General features: G+C 37.3%; 1 protein-coding gene and 1 long non-coding RNA gene across 2 annotated transcripts in view; one reads left to right on the top strand and one right to left on the bottom strand.

Annotated features, from left to right (window-relative positions):
• The window catches only part of BTBD16 (BTB domain containing 16), a 46,892-nt gene extending 29,401 nt beyond the window's left edge, over positions 1-17,491 (top strand). Inside the window, exons 12-17 of the mRNA XM_058187774.1 lie at positions 6,627-6,718; positions 10,277-10,359; positions 12,219-12,296; positions 13,331-13,429; positions 15,506-15,694; positions 17,423-17,491. Of these exons, the coding sequence (XP_058043757.1) occupies positions 6,627-6,718; positions 10,277-10,359; positions 12,219-12,296; positions 13,331-13,429; positions 15,506-15,694; positions 17,423-17,491 (610 nt within the window). The remainder of the gene's footprint in view (positions 1-6,626; positions 6,719-10,276; positions 10,360-12,218; positions 12,297-13,330; positions 13,430-15,505; positions 15,695-17,422) is intronic.
• LOC131200664 (uncharacterized) lies at positions 4,606-7,826 on the bottom strand. The gene is made up of 3 exons (XR_009155679.1): positions 7,785-7,826; positions 5,600-5,864; positions 4,606-4,995 (listed from the first exon to the last, which is right to left on the bottom strand). It is a non-coding gene; the product is annotated as an uncharacterized LOC131200664 (long non-coding RNA).
• Positions 17,492-17,748: the final 257 nt, after the last annotated feature.

Here is a 17,748-nt window from a genome sequence, read left to right as displayed (position 1 = left end):
GTTTAGAAGCTTATTCTTTTGCTAATCATCTAGGTTTTGCTGAAATCCCACCATGTCAACCAAAATTAAGAAAATTTAACAGGAAACAAACCAATAGAGACAAAGGTATGAATAGAACCCATTAAAACTCCCCTAGCATGCTAAACATGCTTCTCTAGAGTAAATCTAATTGCTTTTAATCTGGCACTGATTCCTATTTATTTTAATGCAACTTCCAGTCATGGATATCATATTGAAACCAGAGCAATACATGCATAAATCCAGTGACTGCAGCTGATTAAAAATGGATTATTTCAAAATCCATCTTCATGAACATATTTTTGCCCTGCCAAAGAAGGTCTGATTTTCATTTTTAGAATGCTTTTTGTCCTTGCTTTATTGTAAAGGGTTAGAAGGTGCTAGTTGTGTGTGTATTTTCACAACATTTTCCCCCATCATTGGTTTCACACAGTTCTGAAAAGTGTCCCATTGTCTTGAATGACATCCTTGAGGGCCGTGGTGGCTCAGGCTGTAAGATAGCCTGTTATTAAAACACAGCAGCCTGCAATTACTGCAGGCTCGAATCCCACCAGGCCCAAGGTTGACTCAGCCTTCCATCCTTTATAAGGTAGGAAAAATGAGGACCCAGATTGTTGGGGGGGCAATAAGTTGACTTTGTAAATATACAAATAGAATGAGACTATTGCCTTATACACTGTAAGCCGCCCTGAGTCTTCAGAGAAGGGCGGGATATAAATGTAAATAATTAAAAAAAATCTTATTCTAATAGCTCTTGAGGCCATGATCAGCAAGCAAAAATTCTGGTTTTACGAGACAAGTGGATGATTGGAAAACTGACTCTGCTTTGCAAGGTTGAAAAGCAGAAAAGAGAGGAAATCAGTGGATAACACAGGTCAAGAAGGATCATTGAACCAATCCCACCAGGACTGGTTGTAATAATAGACATTTGCCCATTTAGTCATCAGGGGCTAAGCATAACTTACCTAACTAATGAAATGGTTATGGAAAGGACCCCGCAGTCCCTTGGAAAGATAAATACATGATGAAGGACAAAACACAAATATTCTTTGCCTACCTTCCAAGCAAGATAAATGCTATCTCACCCTTAATGATGCTAAAAGTTTCTTCTCCTTTGGAAAGAAAAATTGACATTAATTTCTGTCTCATCAACTTGCAAGAGGATGGTGGAAATTTTTGGTATAGCATTTACACTTAGACCTCTTTTGGATATGGCTGATACATACTGAATCTGGAGTCTCTTAAAAACCATACTATTACTATATACCATTCAAGCCTTCCTAAAAGGTTATCCTGAAAATAACCAGGTGGCTTTTTGTTTATTACCTGTTATCCTTGTGCATTTTAGGTGCAAATTCTTCAAGTACAGTTTTCTGTGGGCACAAAAATAGTCTGGGAAAGAATTGTAGAATCAACTCAAGGTATTTTTGGCTTGGGTTGCCATAGACAAAGAGAAAAAGCAGATACACAAAGCTTTACATTGTTTAGCAGCCATATGAGATACCAAGTAGCTTTCTGCTACTTTATAACAGTTCCTAGCACAGTTCATGGAAACAGCTGCAAGAGATTTCTTGCACTGGAAATCTCAGCCAATTCCCAGTTACTGGCCAGTTTCCAAAGAACCATACAACTGAACTCATTCCAGAGTGCCTAAAGGAGGTCTGTGTTTGCATTTCTTTCCAACAGAAGCCTCCTCTGCCACATCACAGCTCTATTTTAAAACCCTGCAGAGTTCAGAGTTAATGTTCAGCATGACTCTGAGAACATAGGAAGAGTTCTTCTAAGTCAAAGCCAAAGTCCATTTAATGCAGCATCCTGTTTCCAACACTAGCTAGCCAAATGTTTCTACAATGCCATCTCTGTTACAGTATATGTCCCACCTATTGAGTAGCCTGCCTGCCTTCTGTAGTCTGTTTCCTGTTTCTAGGCCATTTAAATATTATTTTTCAATCATTCGTTAGCAGCATCTTCATCAAACTACAATGATACCAAGAAGGCATTACTGAATATTTACATGCCAACATGTAATATAAAGGCGTAGGTGTTTGTGTAATGATGATCCATGTCATCACTTATTCAATCGAATTGCATGAGCCTTGTATTCCTTCTTTGTATGTTCCTTAATGTCTGCTTTGTTAGATTTCTCTAATATCTTGACAACTGAATTTTCACAATCAATTGAAAAAAGGTATTGAACAGAGTGTCTAAAATACTTTAAATCTATGTTCTGCAAATACAATGACTAGTGCAGGGGTCTCCAACCTTGGCATCTTGAAGACTTCAACTGGCTGAGGAACTCTGGGAGTTGAAGTTCACAAGTCTTAAAGTTGCCAAGATTGGAGACCCCTGGACTAGTGTATTACTAATTAGGACTTGGTTGCAAAGCCAGTTTCCTAGTTTTAAAATCAACTGCACTGAAGCACTGATCTTAGGACTATTTCTTGATTTACTTCAAGGTACTCATAGAAAGAAAAAAGAAGGAAACTTCCAGCTGTACAAAAGAAAATAACTCACATATTTATGACTTCATTCTAAACTGGGGGGCGACGGGCGACGATGGTTCCTTTATAACTTGTGGACTTCAACTCCCAGGTTCCTGGCTCAGGAATTCTGGAAGTTGAAGTCCACAAGTCATAAAAGGGCCATCATTCTCCACCCTAAATCTTAGCATGATCTCAAATTCTCATATCTCATCAACTGTTTTTCAAAGCAAAAATGGCTTTAGCTAGGAAGCACAAGGTAGATTCACATATCATGCTAAGCTAAAATATGCCTTGCTGGTTTTGGTTTAGCTGCCATACAGGTGTGATTTAACCTTCTGTACAAATTAAGATTAAGCAAAGCATGACTTTGAACTCAGCCTCACTCTGTGAGCTAAAGCTATGGACCCTAAGTCCAAAAAGATTGCCAGTCCCTGATCTACAACTTACAATATATCCTCATTCCAAAATTTATCAACTGCTATGAGTGGAATGTCATCTCGATGTCTGTGAGAGAAGATTTATTCTTCTCCAAGAAGCAAAATTTGAATCCAAGCTCATATGTACATATTCTCATTTGTCTTTTTAAAAATACATTGATTAATTATCAATATTAAACATATTTATTACCAATATTTGTATGTGATAGTGGAGAAAAGGTAAGAAGTTGGCACATACTGTATTCTAGAAAGCGAACGTCTGAGAAAAAATAAACTAAAATGGTTAGTCAAACATGTTGGCAGAACTCAGGAAAATATTTTTCCAAAATTACGAGGTCAAATGCGTTGTATTTAAATAATGAGTTAAATTCAGATGGAGCATTGTGATAATTTCAGTGAAGGCAGCTGGTTCCTATGCAGATCCTTTGGAACTGGAAATGAACTATTGTTTAAAATAAAAGAAAACTATTTCTGAGTTCCTTTTAGCCTTTTGAAGTCAACTATAGCAACAGGCAGCTGATTTATTTCTGACCTTGTAATAACAAATTGCATTTTCTTTTTCTTATTTTTTTCTTTTGGTATTCAGAGAGCTTACTTCTGGATGCCTTGCATCTATAAAATAAAACATAAAAAGGGCTTGAAATGAATCAAGCAAAGATGCAGATGAACTCCCCAGAAGTCACTGGATGAGATGAAGAGATTAACTAACTTCAGTTTCTTTTTGTGAATGGCTACAGTTTTAGAAGTTCTGTTGATAACAGCTTAGTTGGAAGACATCTACTAACTTTTAGGTACTAACTAATTGAAAGCAAGAGGCAGCAAAGATCAGTAAGCAAAGGGGACAGATATTTGAAACGAATACAAGTTGTGTACCTGAGAATTCATCCTAGAAGCTCAAAGAGACTTTGGGTTGTATTCCTATATTCAATTACTATGTCAGATGGACATAGAGGGATGCAGTGGCTCAGTTGGCTAAGACTCTGAGCTTGTTGATCGAAAGGTTGCCAGTTCAGCGGTTCAAATCCCTAGTGCTGCATAACGGGGTGAACTCCCGTTACTTGTCCCAGCTTCTGCCAACCTAGCAGTTCGAAAACACATAAAAAATGCAAGTAGAAAAATAGGGACCACCAGCGTTCTGTGCGCCTTTGATGTTTAGTCATGCTGGCCACATGACCACGGAGACGTCTTCGGACAGCGCTGGCTCTTTGGCTTTGAAACGGAGATGAGCACTGCCCCCTAGAGTCGGGAACGACTAGCACATATGTGCGAGGGGAAGCTTTACCTTTATGTCAGATGGCTTTTGAATCTACAAGTTAGTAGTGACATGTCTGAGGGAGGGATGCTAATGAGCAGTGCAAAAGCAAATATTCTCAGTTTCATAGCTTCATATTCCCTTCTTCCCTTTCACTGGGCACTTGAAGTTGTCTGTCAGATCTTTGAGGCAGATCATATTAGGAAACAGACACCACAAGAAATAAGATAATTCTTCATTACATTTGTCAAAGTACGACCACAATTGAGCCTGAAATTTATGTTGCTATGTGAAAAATTTGTTAAGTGAGTTTTGCCCCATTTTACGACTTTTCTTGTCGCATGTTAAGTGAATCACTGCAGTTGTTAAATTAGTAAGTGAATCTGGTTTCCCGATTGATTTTACTTGTCAGAAGTTCACAAAAGGGGATCATACGACTCTGGAACACTGCAACCGTCATAAATATGAGTCAGTTGTCAAGCATCCAAATGTAAATCACATGACCATGGGGATGCTGCAGCAGTCACAAGTGTGAAAAATGGTCATAAGTCACTTTTTTTGGTGCCATAACTTCGAACGGTCACTAAGCAAACTGTTGTAAGCTTATATCTTTATTGGGTATATAAGCTATAATAACAGAATCTTAAAAGTGTGACCCAGTTTCTCTTCCTTTCCCTCTGCTACCAAAGAGAGTGAAGGTAGGCCCATCTTGAGTTTCTTCACTCCTTTCTGTCTTTCCAGACTAAGTTCATGTTTTGCTAGCAGCTGCCTCAGATCTTGTTCAGACCATACTCTTCTGCATCACCTTATCAGGAAAAAAAATCAAGTGCATTCTTCAGATTTTTTTTAAAGAACTAAAAAAAACACTTTAAAAAACAACACTTTAGATAACAAGGCCATCTAGACATGTTTGTATGAAATAATGCAGAAAAAGACTTGCATGAGGAATACTATAGAAATCTTTAACACCACTCTCTGAAAATTTTGATTTGTTTATCAAACCCTACCCAAGCACTCTCTGTTTAGATCAGTGAACCTTTGACAGCTTTGTTTAGTCTAGCAACTCAGGTCTGCTTCTTTCTTCCGCGTTGGCAAAGCCTAAGTCTTGAAATGAGGTGCTTAGCTTTTATTAATCATTATATAACCACCTAAATGGCTGGTTAGATATTACCTCCAGTTAGGTATCGATTCAACCTTTGGAACAACCTTTGAGGGACCTTGCACATAATATTTCAGAATTTTATTACCAGATGAAGCTTTCCATATTGTGTATCACTCTCAAAATAAATTTTGACACACCAGTCAATGTTATTACAGTATAGAAATACACGTGTAAGTTCTGGCTGGGAATAAATAGAACAATAAATTATGATTTACTATTGCATTAAAGAAAGAGTTGAGTTACTTACCTTTCCTTCTCTCCTTCTCTGATGCGACACTGACATCAAAGGCATTTGTTTCTGCTTTCAACTGACTAGGCAATGTTTGGTTTTGTAGTTTTCATAAGCCAATTAAATAGATGAAGCTAGTAAGTCAGTTTAGATGTTATGCTTTTGTGGCATGCAGTCACTTTCCTTTTGTGTTACGCAGTCACTTTCCTTCCCATTGCCTCGTATTTAGCGAAGTTCTTACTTTTTTCAGAGCCAACCCTAGCATTAGATATAGTGAAGCATTCTAAGGAGACAATGAAAGGAGAACAAAACAGGGTAGACATTTCTCCCTCTAGCCTCAGCCCTCTCAACTGCAACACCTACAGCATATGCCTTGAAGAGCCATCTTTAGTCTAATATCTCACTGGGAGCAAAGCTCCAGGCCTTCTCAATCTTCAGAAAGTCCTGAGTGGCCCCTTTTCTGAAGCTGCAGATAAAATGTGTCTCTGAACACATTTGTGTCTCTGAACAACATGCCTGAATGCTTTCAGATGGAGCTGATTGGCTCAAGGTTGACTCAGCCTTCCATTCTTCCAAGATCGGTAAAATGAGAACCCAGGTTGTTGGGGGCAATATGCTGACTCTGTAAACTGCTTAGGGCTCTAAAGCACTATGAAGCAGTATATATGTCTAAGTGCTATTGCTATTATGTATTTGCCACAATCTGTATACAATACAATTCCCATGCCAAATTGAGGCGTATAAAGATTTACAAACAAACAATTAAAATTTAAAAAAAAGCTACAGCACAATGAAGACTTTGCGGTTGACATGCTTTCCGTGGCCATTGTGTTGCTGAAGGAAGAACATCTATCCATCGTCTCATTTCTAGTACCTTGCCTTGAGATAGTTGTGTCTGTGTGGCTGCCTTGAACTTTACTCTTCACTGCATTGCAAAGGCTTTCCATGAAGAAAATAATGTTTATAGAGTGAAATCTTTCAGGGTGGTGATAATGTTTGTGTTGGCATTGAGTAAAGTCTTTGGTCCATTATTCTGATTCTTTAGTTTACCCAAGACCTGTGCCTTCTTGGAAAGGGAAGAAGGACAGCGATACATGGCTATTTTTCAGTCTCTCCGTTTACATGGCATTACTTCAAGTAAGCTTACTTTTTTCTGTGATTATTCAAATAATCAGCTGTTCTAAATTTTGTGATTACAAAAAACAGTATTTATTTGTAAACATCCATCAATTCACTAAGATTTCTATCAACATACCATTTTACATGATACTTTATAGAATAAGTTTCAAAGTATCCTACACCTATATATGAAAGAAAACTATTATTATATAGCTTTTATATTATATACATACGAAAGGGGACGTGGTAGGTAAGATGCTGAGCTTGTCAATTGAAAGGTTGCCAGTTCAGCGGTTCGAATCCCTAGTGCCGCATAACAGGGTGAGCTCCCGTTACTTGTCCCAGCTTCTGCGAACTTAGCAGTTCTAAAGCACGTAAAAATGTAAGTAGAAAAAATAGGGACCACCTGTGGTAGGAAGGTAACAGCGTTCCATGCGCCTTTGGCATTTAGTCATGCTAGCCACATGACCACAGACACGTCTTTGGACAGCACTGGCTCTTCGGCTTTAAAATGGAGATGAGCACTGCCCCCTAGAGTCGGGAACGACTAGCACATATGTGCAAGGGGAACCTTTACCTTATACATACAAAATATATATTAAAATTCTATCTACATTTTCTCTGTTATATTTTTTCCATTTGGGAACAAGTTGATTGAACTATTTCTCCTGACACCCTGAAAAGCCTTTATAAAGTAATGAATTTTTTTTTCAATCAAGGAAAGGGATTCCAAATTTTGTACAGTCCCACCTCTACCTAATTACCTCCCCTAATTAATTTTCACAGACACATTAAAAAACAAAGGAAAAAGTAGTTATGGGAAATAATTCTTTGAACCTATAACGTGGTCTTTAACCACTTGTTTCACGTTATCTAAGGAAATAGTAGAAACATACACTTGATTCTTTAAAGCAGGGGTCTCCAACCTTGGCAACTTTAAGACTTGTGAACTTCAACTCCCAGAATTCCTCAGCCAGTTTTGCTTTAAAGTACAATACATTATAAAAAGGATAATCTAACTGATGGTAAGTTTGGTAGGCTCCAGGCCCCCAAGACAGGTAAGTCCTGCTTTCTTTGTCCTTACCTGGATGGGTCTGTGACAAGCATAATGGGGTTGCTAGCTTTGATAGCATGGATCACTCATTTGACAGTGACCAAGCCCAGTCACATTGCTTTGACACACCCAAGTTCTCCAAGAGTTAATCAGTGGTGTGACAGTGGATCTAACCATGCAACATTCTGTTCTGATGACTGATCTCTCATATACATTGCTTGCCATTCTATGCAACTATTTCATGTCAAGTCAGTGGAAAAGAAATCTGACACCATCTTTAGATCTAACAACATTTTTACTGCTTTTCTTGACTTGATGCTCGGCAGAGGAGATGGAATTACAATTCTCAACCACTATGTTTATTTATCAATTCTCTTTCTCTCTGTCTGTCTGTCTCTCCTTCCCTCCCTCTCTTATCTTTCATTCTGGAAATCCAGACAACATCCACAACACTACCTCCTCCCACTGGTCTTCAAGAACTCAGTGAGAGTCCTTGGTCTGAAAGAAAGTGATTGGCACATGTTAGCTAGTGAGGGCAAATCTCCCCAATACCAGCCTAGCTTTTAACCATTATATCAGATATATATAATAGTTCCAGCTATGGGAACTATGTCTATTTGTGGCAGAAGAATAAGCGAGTGAAAAGCTTCTTTATTCACATTCTTTAAAATAAACCACTCAGCTATATTATAAGCTTTAACAATAATTGCTTTCATTTGCAGGCTGATGGTATATTTACTTCTTTCAACACAGAAGAAGCACTTAAAAGTCTCCACCCCATAGATTTCAGATGCATTCCCGCCCCCCGCCCCCGCCTCCCAAAATCAATGTTTCTCAAACTTGGAAACTTGTAGAGTGAGGACTCCAACTCCCAGAATTTCTCAGAATTCTTGCTAGGGAATTCTGGGAGTTGGGGTCCATACATCTTTTAAATGGCTGAAGTTGAGAAACACTGCCCTAAATGAAAGCTATGGAATTTCCAGTTGAGGTCAGTTTAAGATTAGTGCGATATGTTGATGACTGTATTGCAAAATTGAGCAAAGGCCTTTGGGGAAAAGGGGTCAAGCATTTTAAGAAGTGAAATTAATGTCCTATAATTCTGGAAGACTTAAGCCATCCATTCCCCAAATGAAAAACAGAGGCCCCAACTCTAAGAGTCTGAGGTAAATGACATTCTTTGCACCACTGTGAGCAAATGATAAGAAATTATTTAGTAGTGGTTACATAAAAATGATTGCCAAATCTATTTTTCATTGTATGAACATCCCAAAAGCAGGTGAATGGGCTGACGTTGTTAAACTTGATCCTTGGCATGTTTGGCTGGCAGAAACACATGACAGGAAGAACTGCATGACTAAAGACTGTGCAAAACTCCCAACTCTTGACAAGTTTAGATTACGCACATTGTTGACACAAGATTGCTTTTGTTTGACAATGTTTAATTCTGTTAACATTGCAAGCAAAAGCAGGAATGAGCACTGGGTGAAAAGTGCAGTCAGAATAATGAATTGACTTAAGGTACTTCTAAACCAGGATTTTATTGAGCAATTGTGGGGCTTCTTTCAGAACATTTTAATTGGAAGGCAAAGGCCATTCTTAAAAAGGCACTTGTGTCCTGCACAAGAGTCTAAGTCACAAAAAAAGCCCTAACTATAGTTAAACATAATCAGTCTTGGTATGTTAAGAAAGAGTTCCGTAGTACCACTACAGCTGAACCACTGGGTATAAATCCAGATTCCTAAGGTTTGGGAAGGGCTGCAGATAATTTTCACAATGACAGATTCATGATTGTAGCAGTGATGGAGGACACAGTGACAGAGGAAGAAAAGTTTTTGTTTATAATTCGCCAGATATAAATAATCAGATTGGTGTAGCTGCTGTAGCAGGATAGACAGGTAGGGCTAATGGGTGAGGATGAGTAGATAAAAGGCCAGGAGGCTGAACACTTTTGTGACTAGTTAGTGAGGAACTGGAAAAATAGTGCAGGAAGTGTTCAGAGAAAGAAGAGAAGAGAAAATTAACTAATTAATTATTTCAAGTTTGATGCCACTAAACTCTGGGCAGTGCACAGCATAAAATATTCTGGAGATGGCACTCCCATAGCCCAAGTACCTTGTTGAGATTCCTTATCCAGTCAGCAGATCCTCAGATAAGTCGTGAATGGTTTCCAAAAACAGACAGAGTATCCTATAAGGCTATCTTTTGCTGATGGAATGGAGGGATCCTCGCAAGGCAGGATCTGTAAAGGGGATATTGTCCAGTGCCTGTGGTATAATAATCCTATTCTAGAAAGTAAGGACAAATCCAGTTTTATCCCACAGCTTCCTTTCCTGTTCTTTTATAAACTCTGACATTTTAAAGCCCCAGTTACACCCCATATATCTTTATTCCTGTTATATTCTTATTATACCTATCCAACCTGTCCATAAATTATTCTCCTTAGTGTATCAGAAACAGCTTTCCCTTTGGTACTGAATAATATAAATGGAACAACTGAATTGTTGATTTTGTATTTTCCAAAGGTAGACATCTAGAGGAGCTATGGGAAATCAATTTCTTTCCTTTGCCGTGGCTTACAAGGATCTTGTCTGATCACTACCATGCCGTGAGTTGGTTTGCTTAGTGTGAAAATGGGTCAGTCTGGATTGATTTTAAACTCTAGTTTTTTCATATGAGGTGTTTTCACTGTTTACCTTTGTATATGTGCAGGGACCCTGCATTAAAACAAACATCTTTAATTTGGAACTATGCTTCTATATTTGATGGCACTACCCAGATCAATACACAAAAATAGATTTTTAAAGGGGACGTGCATAAGTGCAGTAGTGTGTCTACCGTCCCCGTCCTACTGTTCCCAATTATATGTAATCATTCTATGTGTTTATAGCTATATTGGCCTATTTATATCCCTTTTTCATGCCAATTTTTTCATGTGTCCATGTCTATGTCTGTACTGTTACTTGTTTCCTTGTTCTTGTTGATAAATAAACAAATAAATAAACAAACAAACAAACAAACAAACAAATAAATAAATAAATAAATAACACAGGTAAAACATCCTGGAAAAACATGTATGGCCATATCAATATCACTTCTAAGTTTGTGTAATGAAGCTGATATGCAGTGAATCAGTTTCATCATATTGTGTCACAATAGCATTGTCCATACTGCAAATTAATACTTAACTCTTATTTTGCAAAGGCTTATATATATATATATATACATACATACATACATACATACATACATACACACACACACACACACACACATACATACATACATACATGCAAGCGTTTACTTTTCTTGACTAAGTGGATGCAGGGGGGAAATTCTTCTTCAAGTTCTGATAACAGAATGTACATAACCATGTAGTTGTCACGGCAGTGAACAGGATTGGTTTGCTATTATCCTCTTAACAATAACAGAATTGGAAGGGACCTTGGAGGCTGTCCAGTCTCTTCTTAAAAACCTCCAGTGTTGCAGCCCCTGCAACTTCTGGAAGGAAGCTATTCTACTGATTAATTGACCCACAACCTCTTTGCTAAACCAGCCTTCCAAGATGTTTTTTCAACACCCTCCCCCACCCGCCCCCAGTCTAGTCTATAGCTTTGCCATTTCCTAGTAATTTCCCACTTAGTGGCTTGACCTTGATTAGCTCTTTTTTGAGATCAGACAAGTTTGCCAAGTGTTGGACATTAGTTTATAAATAGGAATAGAGAATGTTTTCATTACTTTGTGAAGAAACTCAGTGACTATCCATCCTGCTGTAAATAGTTCTCTTTCTGAACATGTTGTCTGTTTGAAAAATAGTTCAGTTAAATAAGTTAATAGGTCAGTTTAAAGGTCAAGAGTGGTAGAAAAATCAGGGAGCCATGAAACTATTAGCATTTAGCATTTAGATACCTGACTGAACTGTTCAGGTCATTTGATCTGTCAAATATAGCATCTTCTAGAATCATCCAACTATTGTTATGTCAATATATAGTGAAATCATTCTGCATTATAAAGTACAGAAATAATCCTTTAGTCATCTGTGAGAGTATTATAGATGATCCTGATATAGATGACAATATATTTTACCAAAACATAGTGGAAAACTAAAATCTGCAAAACGTCTGTTTTTGCTCAACTCTCACAAGATTTCAGATGGGTAAGCTCATGATATTTTGGGCTACTTAGTTAAGTTTTGAAGTTTGTATGACACACTAAACCTCCCTGTGCCATGACTCACATAAGCAGGTCATACCAGTGGGATGTAAGGAACAATGATGTAACATGCAAACAATTATAAATGCTGTCTGAAATAGAAAACTTGTGACATTATATAACATTGATAAGAAAATTGGGATACGGCTGAAGTACAATTGCATTTTCTGTTCAATTTTATTGAATGCTATATTTAAAATGAAAAAATACCAAATTTATGCATGCTAAATATGGAAGATTTTATTTTCCTTTCAGCTAGAGAATGGTGGTGACATGGCCTTTCAGGCAGACTTTAACACCCAAGCAGTGAGATTTGGTCTTATGCTCAGGGAGGTAAGCTGTGAAGAACTTGCTAATTTAAGTGGGAGAAATGACAAAATGCAGTCAACAGAATCTCTTACACAATCTTCCAGGGCAATATCGATGGGAATAAAGTGCATTGCTAAAATCAAAGAAACCGACTGTAATACAATTTATTCCTAATCCGTCTACACTGTAGAAATTTTCAACTATCACCCCGCCTATAATTGGCAAATTGAAGGTGGACAATAGAGATCATACTGTAACATATCTGCAGGCCATTGGGATTTTCATTCTGTTGTTTTTAACAAAAAAAAAAGGGGGGGGAATCATTATTTTGATAGCAACCAAGATTATGGAAGCTTTACAATTTGTTTGTTTTTATCATCATTCTACCCAAAAATATTCAAACATTCTTATATACGTACAAATTAAATGTACATATGATATATCCAACAGATACTCAATTAAAGAATAAATCCCATTAATTGATGCAACTGATTTCAGCATAAACATATATAGGTTTGCATTGCAATGATTTTACAGTAATGGAGAAATTATATTGCAATACTATACTGGATATATTTATTAAAAGTCCTATTGAATTTGGTGGGATTATTTTGAGGAAAAATAAGTATTTTAATCTTAAATATATGCTCAATTCTCTCATGGAACTGAATGAGACATCAAAATGCTTAGGTTTGGTTAGATTGGTTTCTGTATTTTTCTTCTCCTTCGAATGATAAAATTTTTGAAAAATCTGGGATACTTAACAAGCTACTACTATATGTACACAAATACAAATGTAATATGTACATGCGTGGAATCTCAGTTAATAGCTTACATTATTTGTGGACAATGATACAAGAAATAATAGTATTTCACTGCTCTAAAAATTCTTAATAGGGATTAGTAAAAGGAAGCAAATGACAAAGCAAATTCTCCTTTAGAGAATAAATTAGGTACAAATGAGTTATTTATTCCTCATAACTTATCCTTTTCTGATATTTTAAGACACTGGAATAGCATGCCTTTATATACACACATTAACATGCTGATTATTTCAGGAACCAAGATATCATGCAGAAGTAATTTCCATTTATGGATTCTTCTTCGAGCTAAAAGCAATAAAACATGATGCTTCAGCATACAGTTTTTACATGAAAGTAAGAGCAGCATTTCTAAGATCCTTGAGGTTCAAAGTAATACTCGGACTTTTAAGTCCTATTTATTTATTTTTGAAAGTATTGTGCAGTCTGTAGACGATTGTCATCTATACCCAGAAGGGGAACTTCAGCTATTTTGACTCATGTTGACAATGGAGGATGAAAATATATTCTCACATATGGAAGAATTTGCTTGGGGAACAGTGGCTTATATATGCCTATCTGAAAAGAAATCATTTAAGTGCTTAGTATTGGTGGGTTTGTTTCTTTCTTATATACAGGTAGTTTTTTACTTACTACAACAGTTCATTTAGTGACTGTTTGAAATTACAATGGCACTGAAAAAAGTGACTTATGACCGTTTTTCACACTTACAATACTTGCAGTATCCTGATGGTCACATGATCAAAATTCAGACTCTTGGCAACTGACTCATATTTATAACGGTTAGAGTATCCCAGGATCATGTGATCCCCTTTTGCACCCTTCTGACAAGCAAAGTCAATGGGAAAGCCAGATTCACTTACCAGCCATGTTATTAACTTAACTACTGCACTGATTCACGTAACAACTGTGGCAAGAAAGGTCATTAGATGGGTAAAATTCACTTAACAGAAATTTTGGACTCAATTGTGGTGGTAAGTCAAGGACTACCTGTAACAAGTTCCATGTTAAGATTCTTTTTTTTGTTTGTTTGTTTGTTTAATCTAATGAATTCTGAAGGAAGGATTGGGAGAGAAAGATGTGTCTAGCACAGGGCTGGGCAACTATGGCCCCTTTATGACCTATGGACTTCAACTCCCAGAATTCCTGAGCCAGCATGCTGGCTCAGGAATTCTGGGAGTTGAAGTCCATAGGTCATAAAGGGGCCATAGTTGCCCAGCCCTACTCTAGCAGGTTAGACAGACCATTTTGTGGCATCAAATGATTTTCAACATCAATTTAAAAAATTGAGCTAGATTATACATTCAACCTAATAAAAAACACAAAGATGATTATTTCTTCACTATTTTGGGCAATAAGAAGGAAAGAAATAATGGTGGCTTGCTGAATAAATACATTTTTGGGTAAAAAGTATTCATTTATTTGATAGGTGGGAAAATTGTCTTGATAGTTTATGTTCCGTTTATGTCTAGATAGCTAGACATTTGCAAATCCACTTTCCCTACTCAGATGCTCTCCAGATAAGTTGCCAAGAATTTTAGGAATTAAGGCACAACTTATCTTAAGAGTGTCATATTGGACAACACTGACATGTGCTTCTCTTGAAGTTCTGTATTGTGTAATCAAGGTGTGTAGGAGGCTGAATCTGCAACTGGTCCTCTCTTGACCCCCAATGATTTCCTCAGCTGATCTGTTGTTCCAATTGGAGATCAGATCCAGGCCTTGGGTTTACACCTTAGTATGCAAAGATGATTAGTTTTGCTTGGTCATATGACTCAGGTTGTCCCGGGTTGAACTTTATAGTGATAATGTGCTGAAAAAGGCCCCTAGGCAGCATTAGTATAAAAGAGAAGTTTTATACTATTTTCCTCTCCCAGTCTTTATTCCTATCACTCTGCTTAATCTTACCACCACCCCCTGCATTTCTTGCCAAAATAATTTTTATTTTAAAAAAACAGTTCATGAAGTCCTTAAACAGTGCTAGTGGAGTAATAATATTCTATCCTAAGTCAGGGTTTTATTGGTAAAAGTTTTTGAATAACTTCAGCAAATAGGCCTTGGTGAGCAAAGAACTGAATTAAACCCAGGGGTGAAATCCAGCAAGTTCTGACAGGTTCTGGAGAACTGGTAGCAGAAATTTTGAGCAGTTCATAGAACCGGTAGTGGAAACTTTGACCTGTTCGGAGAATCGGCAAGTACCACCTATGGCTGGCCCCAGTGGGGTGGGAATGGAGATTTTGCAATATCCTTCCCCTGGAGTGGGGTGGGAATGGGGCTTTTGCAGTATCCTTCCCCTGGTGTGGGGTGGGAATGGAGATTTTGCAGTATCCCACGCTCACCAAGCCACGCCCACAGAACCAGTAGTAAAAAAATTTGGATTTCACCACTGATTAAATCCCTCTGTCATTTCAGAGAGTCAGATATGCAGATCCAATTATCTCTTACTTTACTGCTGAGCGCAGTCCTGTCAGTTTACAGAAAGAACGGGAAGTTAAGTATGAAATAAAAGCACAGTGCCAAATAGATGGAAAGTGGGAAGAATTCACAACAGAAAGGCTGACTCAAAGCTTTGGAGTTAAGAAACCTTCTTCTAAAAGCAAGGTGAGGAAAAACCAGAAGAAATTTACTAATTACTTTAAAATGTTACTAAACAGTAAAATCAGGATAGAGCTTCAGTAATCTCTTGGGCCCGAGAAGCATAGTTTCTGGGTTATTTAAGAAAAATAACTTTGTAGGCAAAGGCCTAGATTATAATGAAGCATGATTTAAGGATTATATGGGAATAAATTGCAAGACAAAGAAAGGCAGTTAGACCATACATCAGGACACATTTTAAACAATTACAAAATTGTTTACACATGTTTGTGTAAACGTGTGTAATTGTTTACACGTTTGTGTAAACATGTGAAATAATTATAATGCACTTCTCAATTAAAATGTCTTAGATGGCTTTGAACAATAATTTAGAATTAGGAACAGACAATATAAATTCACAAGGTGAAAAGAAATCAAGACAGAGCAGAAAGCACAATATTTAAAACATGCCTGGTTACATTTGATTATTTAAATAAACTTTTGTATATTGCCCCTTCCATTGATTTGGTGACTTACTATAAATGAAGGAAAAAGAATTCATCAAATCACAAGAATCACAATGAATAAAAACATAATTACTATTTAAAAAAAACCAAGGTTATTTATTTATTTATTTTGTCACAACAATATATGTAGGTATCATACAAAAAGATTATATAGCATATAAACACATATATGAGTAAATATTAGGAGGTATAAGCATATATATATATATATATATATATATATATATATATATATATATATATATATATATATATATATATATATATATATATATATATGAAGAAGAAAAGAAAAACAATAGGACAGGAACGGTAGGCACGTTTGTGCGCTTATGCACGCCCCTTAGTTCTGCCCTTAGAAAAGTTTGTCCTCCTCAAATAGCTTTCTAAAAAGGGTTTTATTTACTGCTTCTCTAATAATGTAAAGGAGAACTTTTGCTCTTTGAGCGGAGCCTGCAACTGAGAACATCAATCTCAGGGTCTCAACCCTGTTAAGGTGGGCACCTGAGCATCTTCTATTTCTTAGACCAGGGATCCCCAGCCTCCAGTCCGTGGCCCAGAACTGGTCTACGGCCCATTGGGAACTGGGCTGCACAAGCAGCAGTGAGTGTGCAAAGCTTCATTTGCGTAAGCAGCATGTGTGTGGACAAAACCATCCCCTCTCTACCACTGCTGCTGCTGATCTGCCAAGCCAGAAAAGTTGTAAACTGCTCTCCTAGACCAGGGGTCTCCAACCTGAGCAACTTTAAGCCCGGAGGACTTCAACTCCCAGAATTCTGGGAGTTGAAGTCCTCCTGGCTTAAAGTTGCCCAGGTTGGAGACCCCTGTCCTAGACCATATGTAGTCTCCACTGTAATTCAAGTTTATGAATTGCTAAGAAACCAACAGGGTAAAATAAGGCAAGTTTCCCATAGGAGGAAGTTCTGTCAGGAAGGGGAGCTTTTCTAACAAAGAAAGTTCATTAAAATGAAAAGAAATAATTATTTAAAACAGAAGTGTCCAACCTTGGCAACTTTAAGACTAGTGGACTTCAACTCACAGAATTTCCAAGCCAGTCACCTCTGCTTTAGATATTATCTTTCTAGGCAAACTGGGTAAATATTTGCAGGTGTATCTTGTTTTCTTGTTTTCTCTTTTCCTTCTAGCAGAAAAGAAAATCAATTTTTGTCTTATGGGTCCCATAAGTAGAAACGTGTTAACCCTTCCTCTTTTCCCCCCACAAACATAGATCTTGAAAGCAAGAATACCATCAGTTCCCATCTATGTGACATTTTTGCTTCTTTTCCCATCATCTTAAAAGATCACATCTATTCCTCCATCAGTGAACTCCTTCTGACATCTAGCAGAGGAGAGTTAGAATTGGAGATGTTCCGGCAGATGACTACAGTTTCTATAACATGAAAATAAACGGTACGCTCTCCCGTCATATTCAATTCACTGGGCCATTGACCATATCTACATTCTGCTTTTGAGTAATGTTGCAAACACTTTGACCTTCCTAAACCAGGTACCCTTCGATAAGATTGACACATTGACTGGGAATGCTGAAATATG

This window comes from Ahaetulla prasina, chromosome 6 (genome assembly GCF_028640845.1).
Source record: "Ahaetulla prasina isolate Xishuangbanna chromosome 6, ASM2864084v1, whole genome shotgun sequence".
NCBI classification, from domain to species: domain Eukaryota; kingdom Metazoa; phylum Chordata; class Lepidosauria; order Squamata; family Colubridae; genus Ahaetulla; species Ahaetulla prasina.
This window is presented reverse-complemented; position numbering and strand designations above follow the sequence as displayed.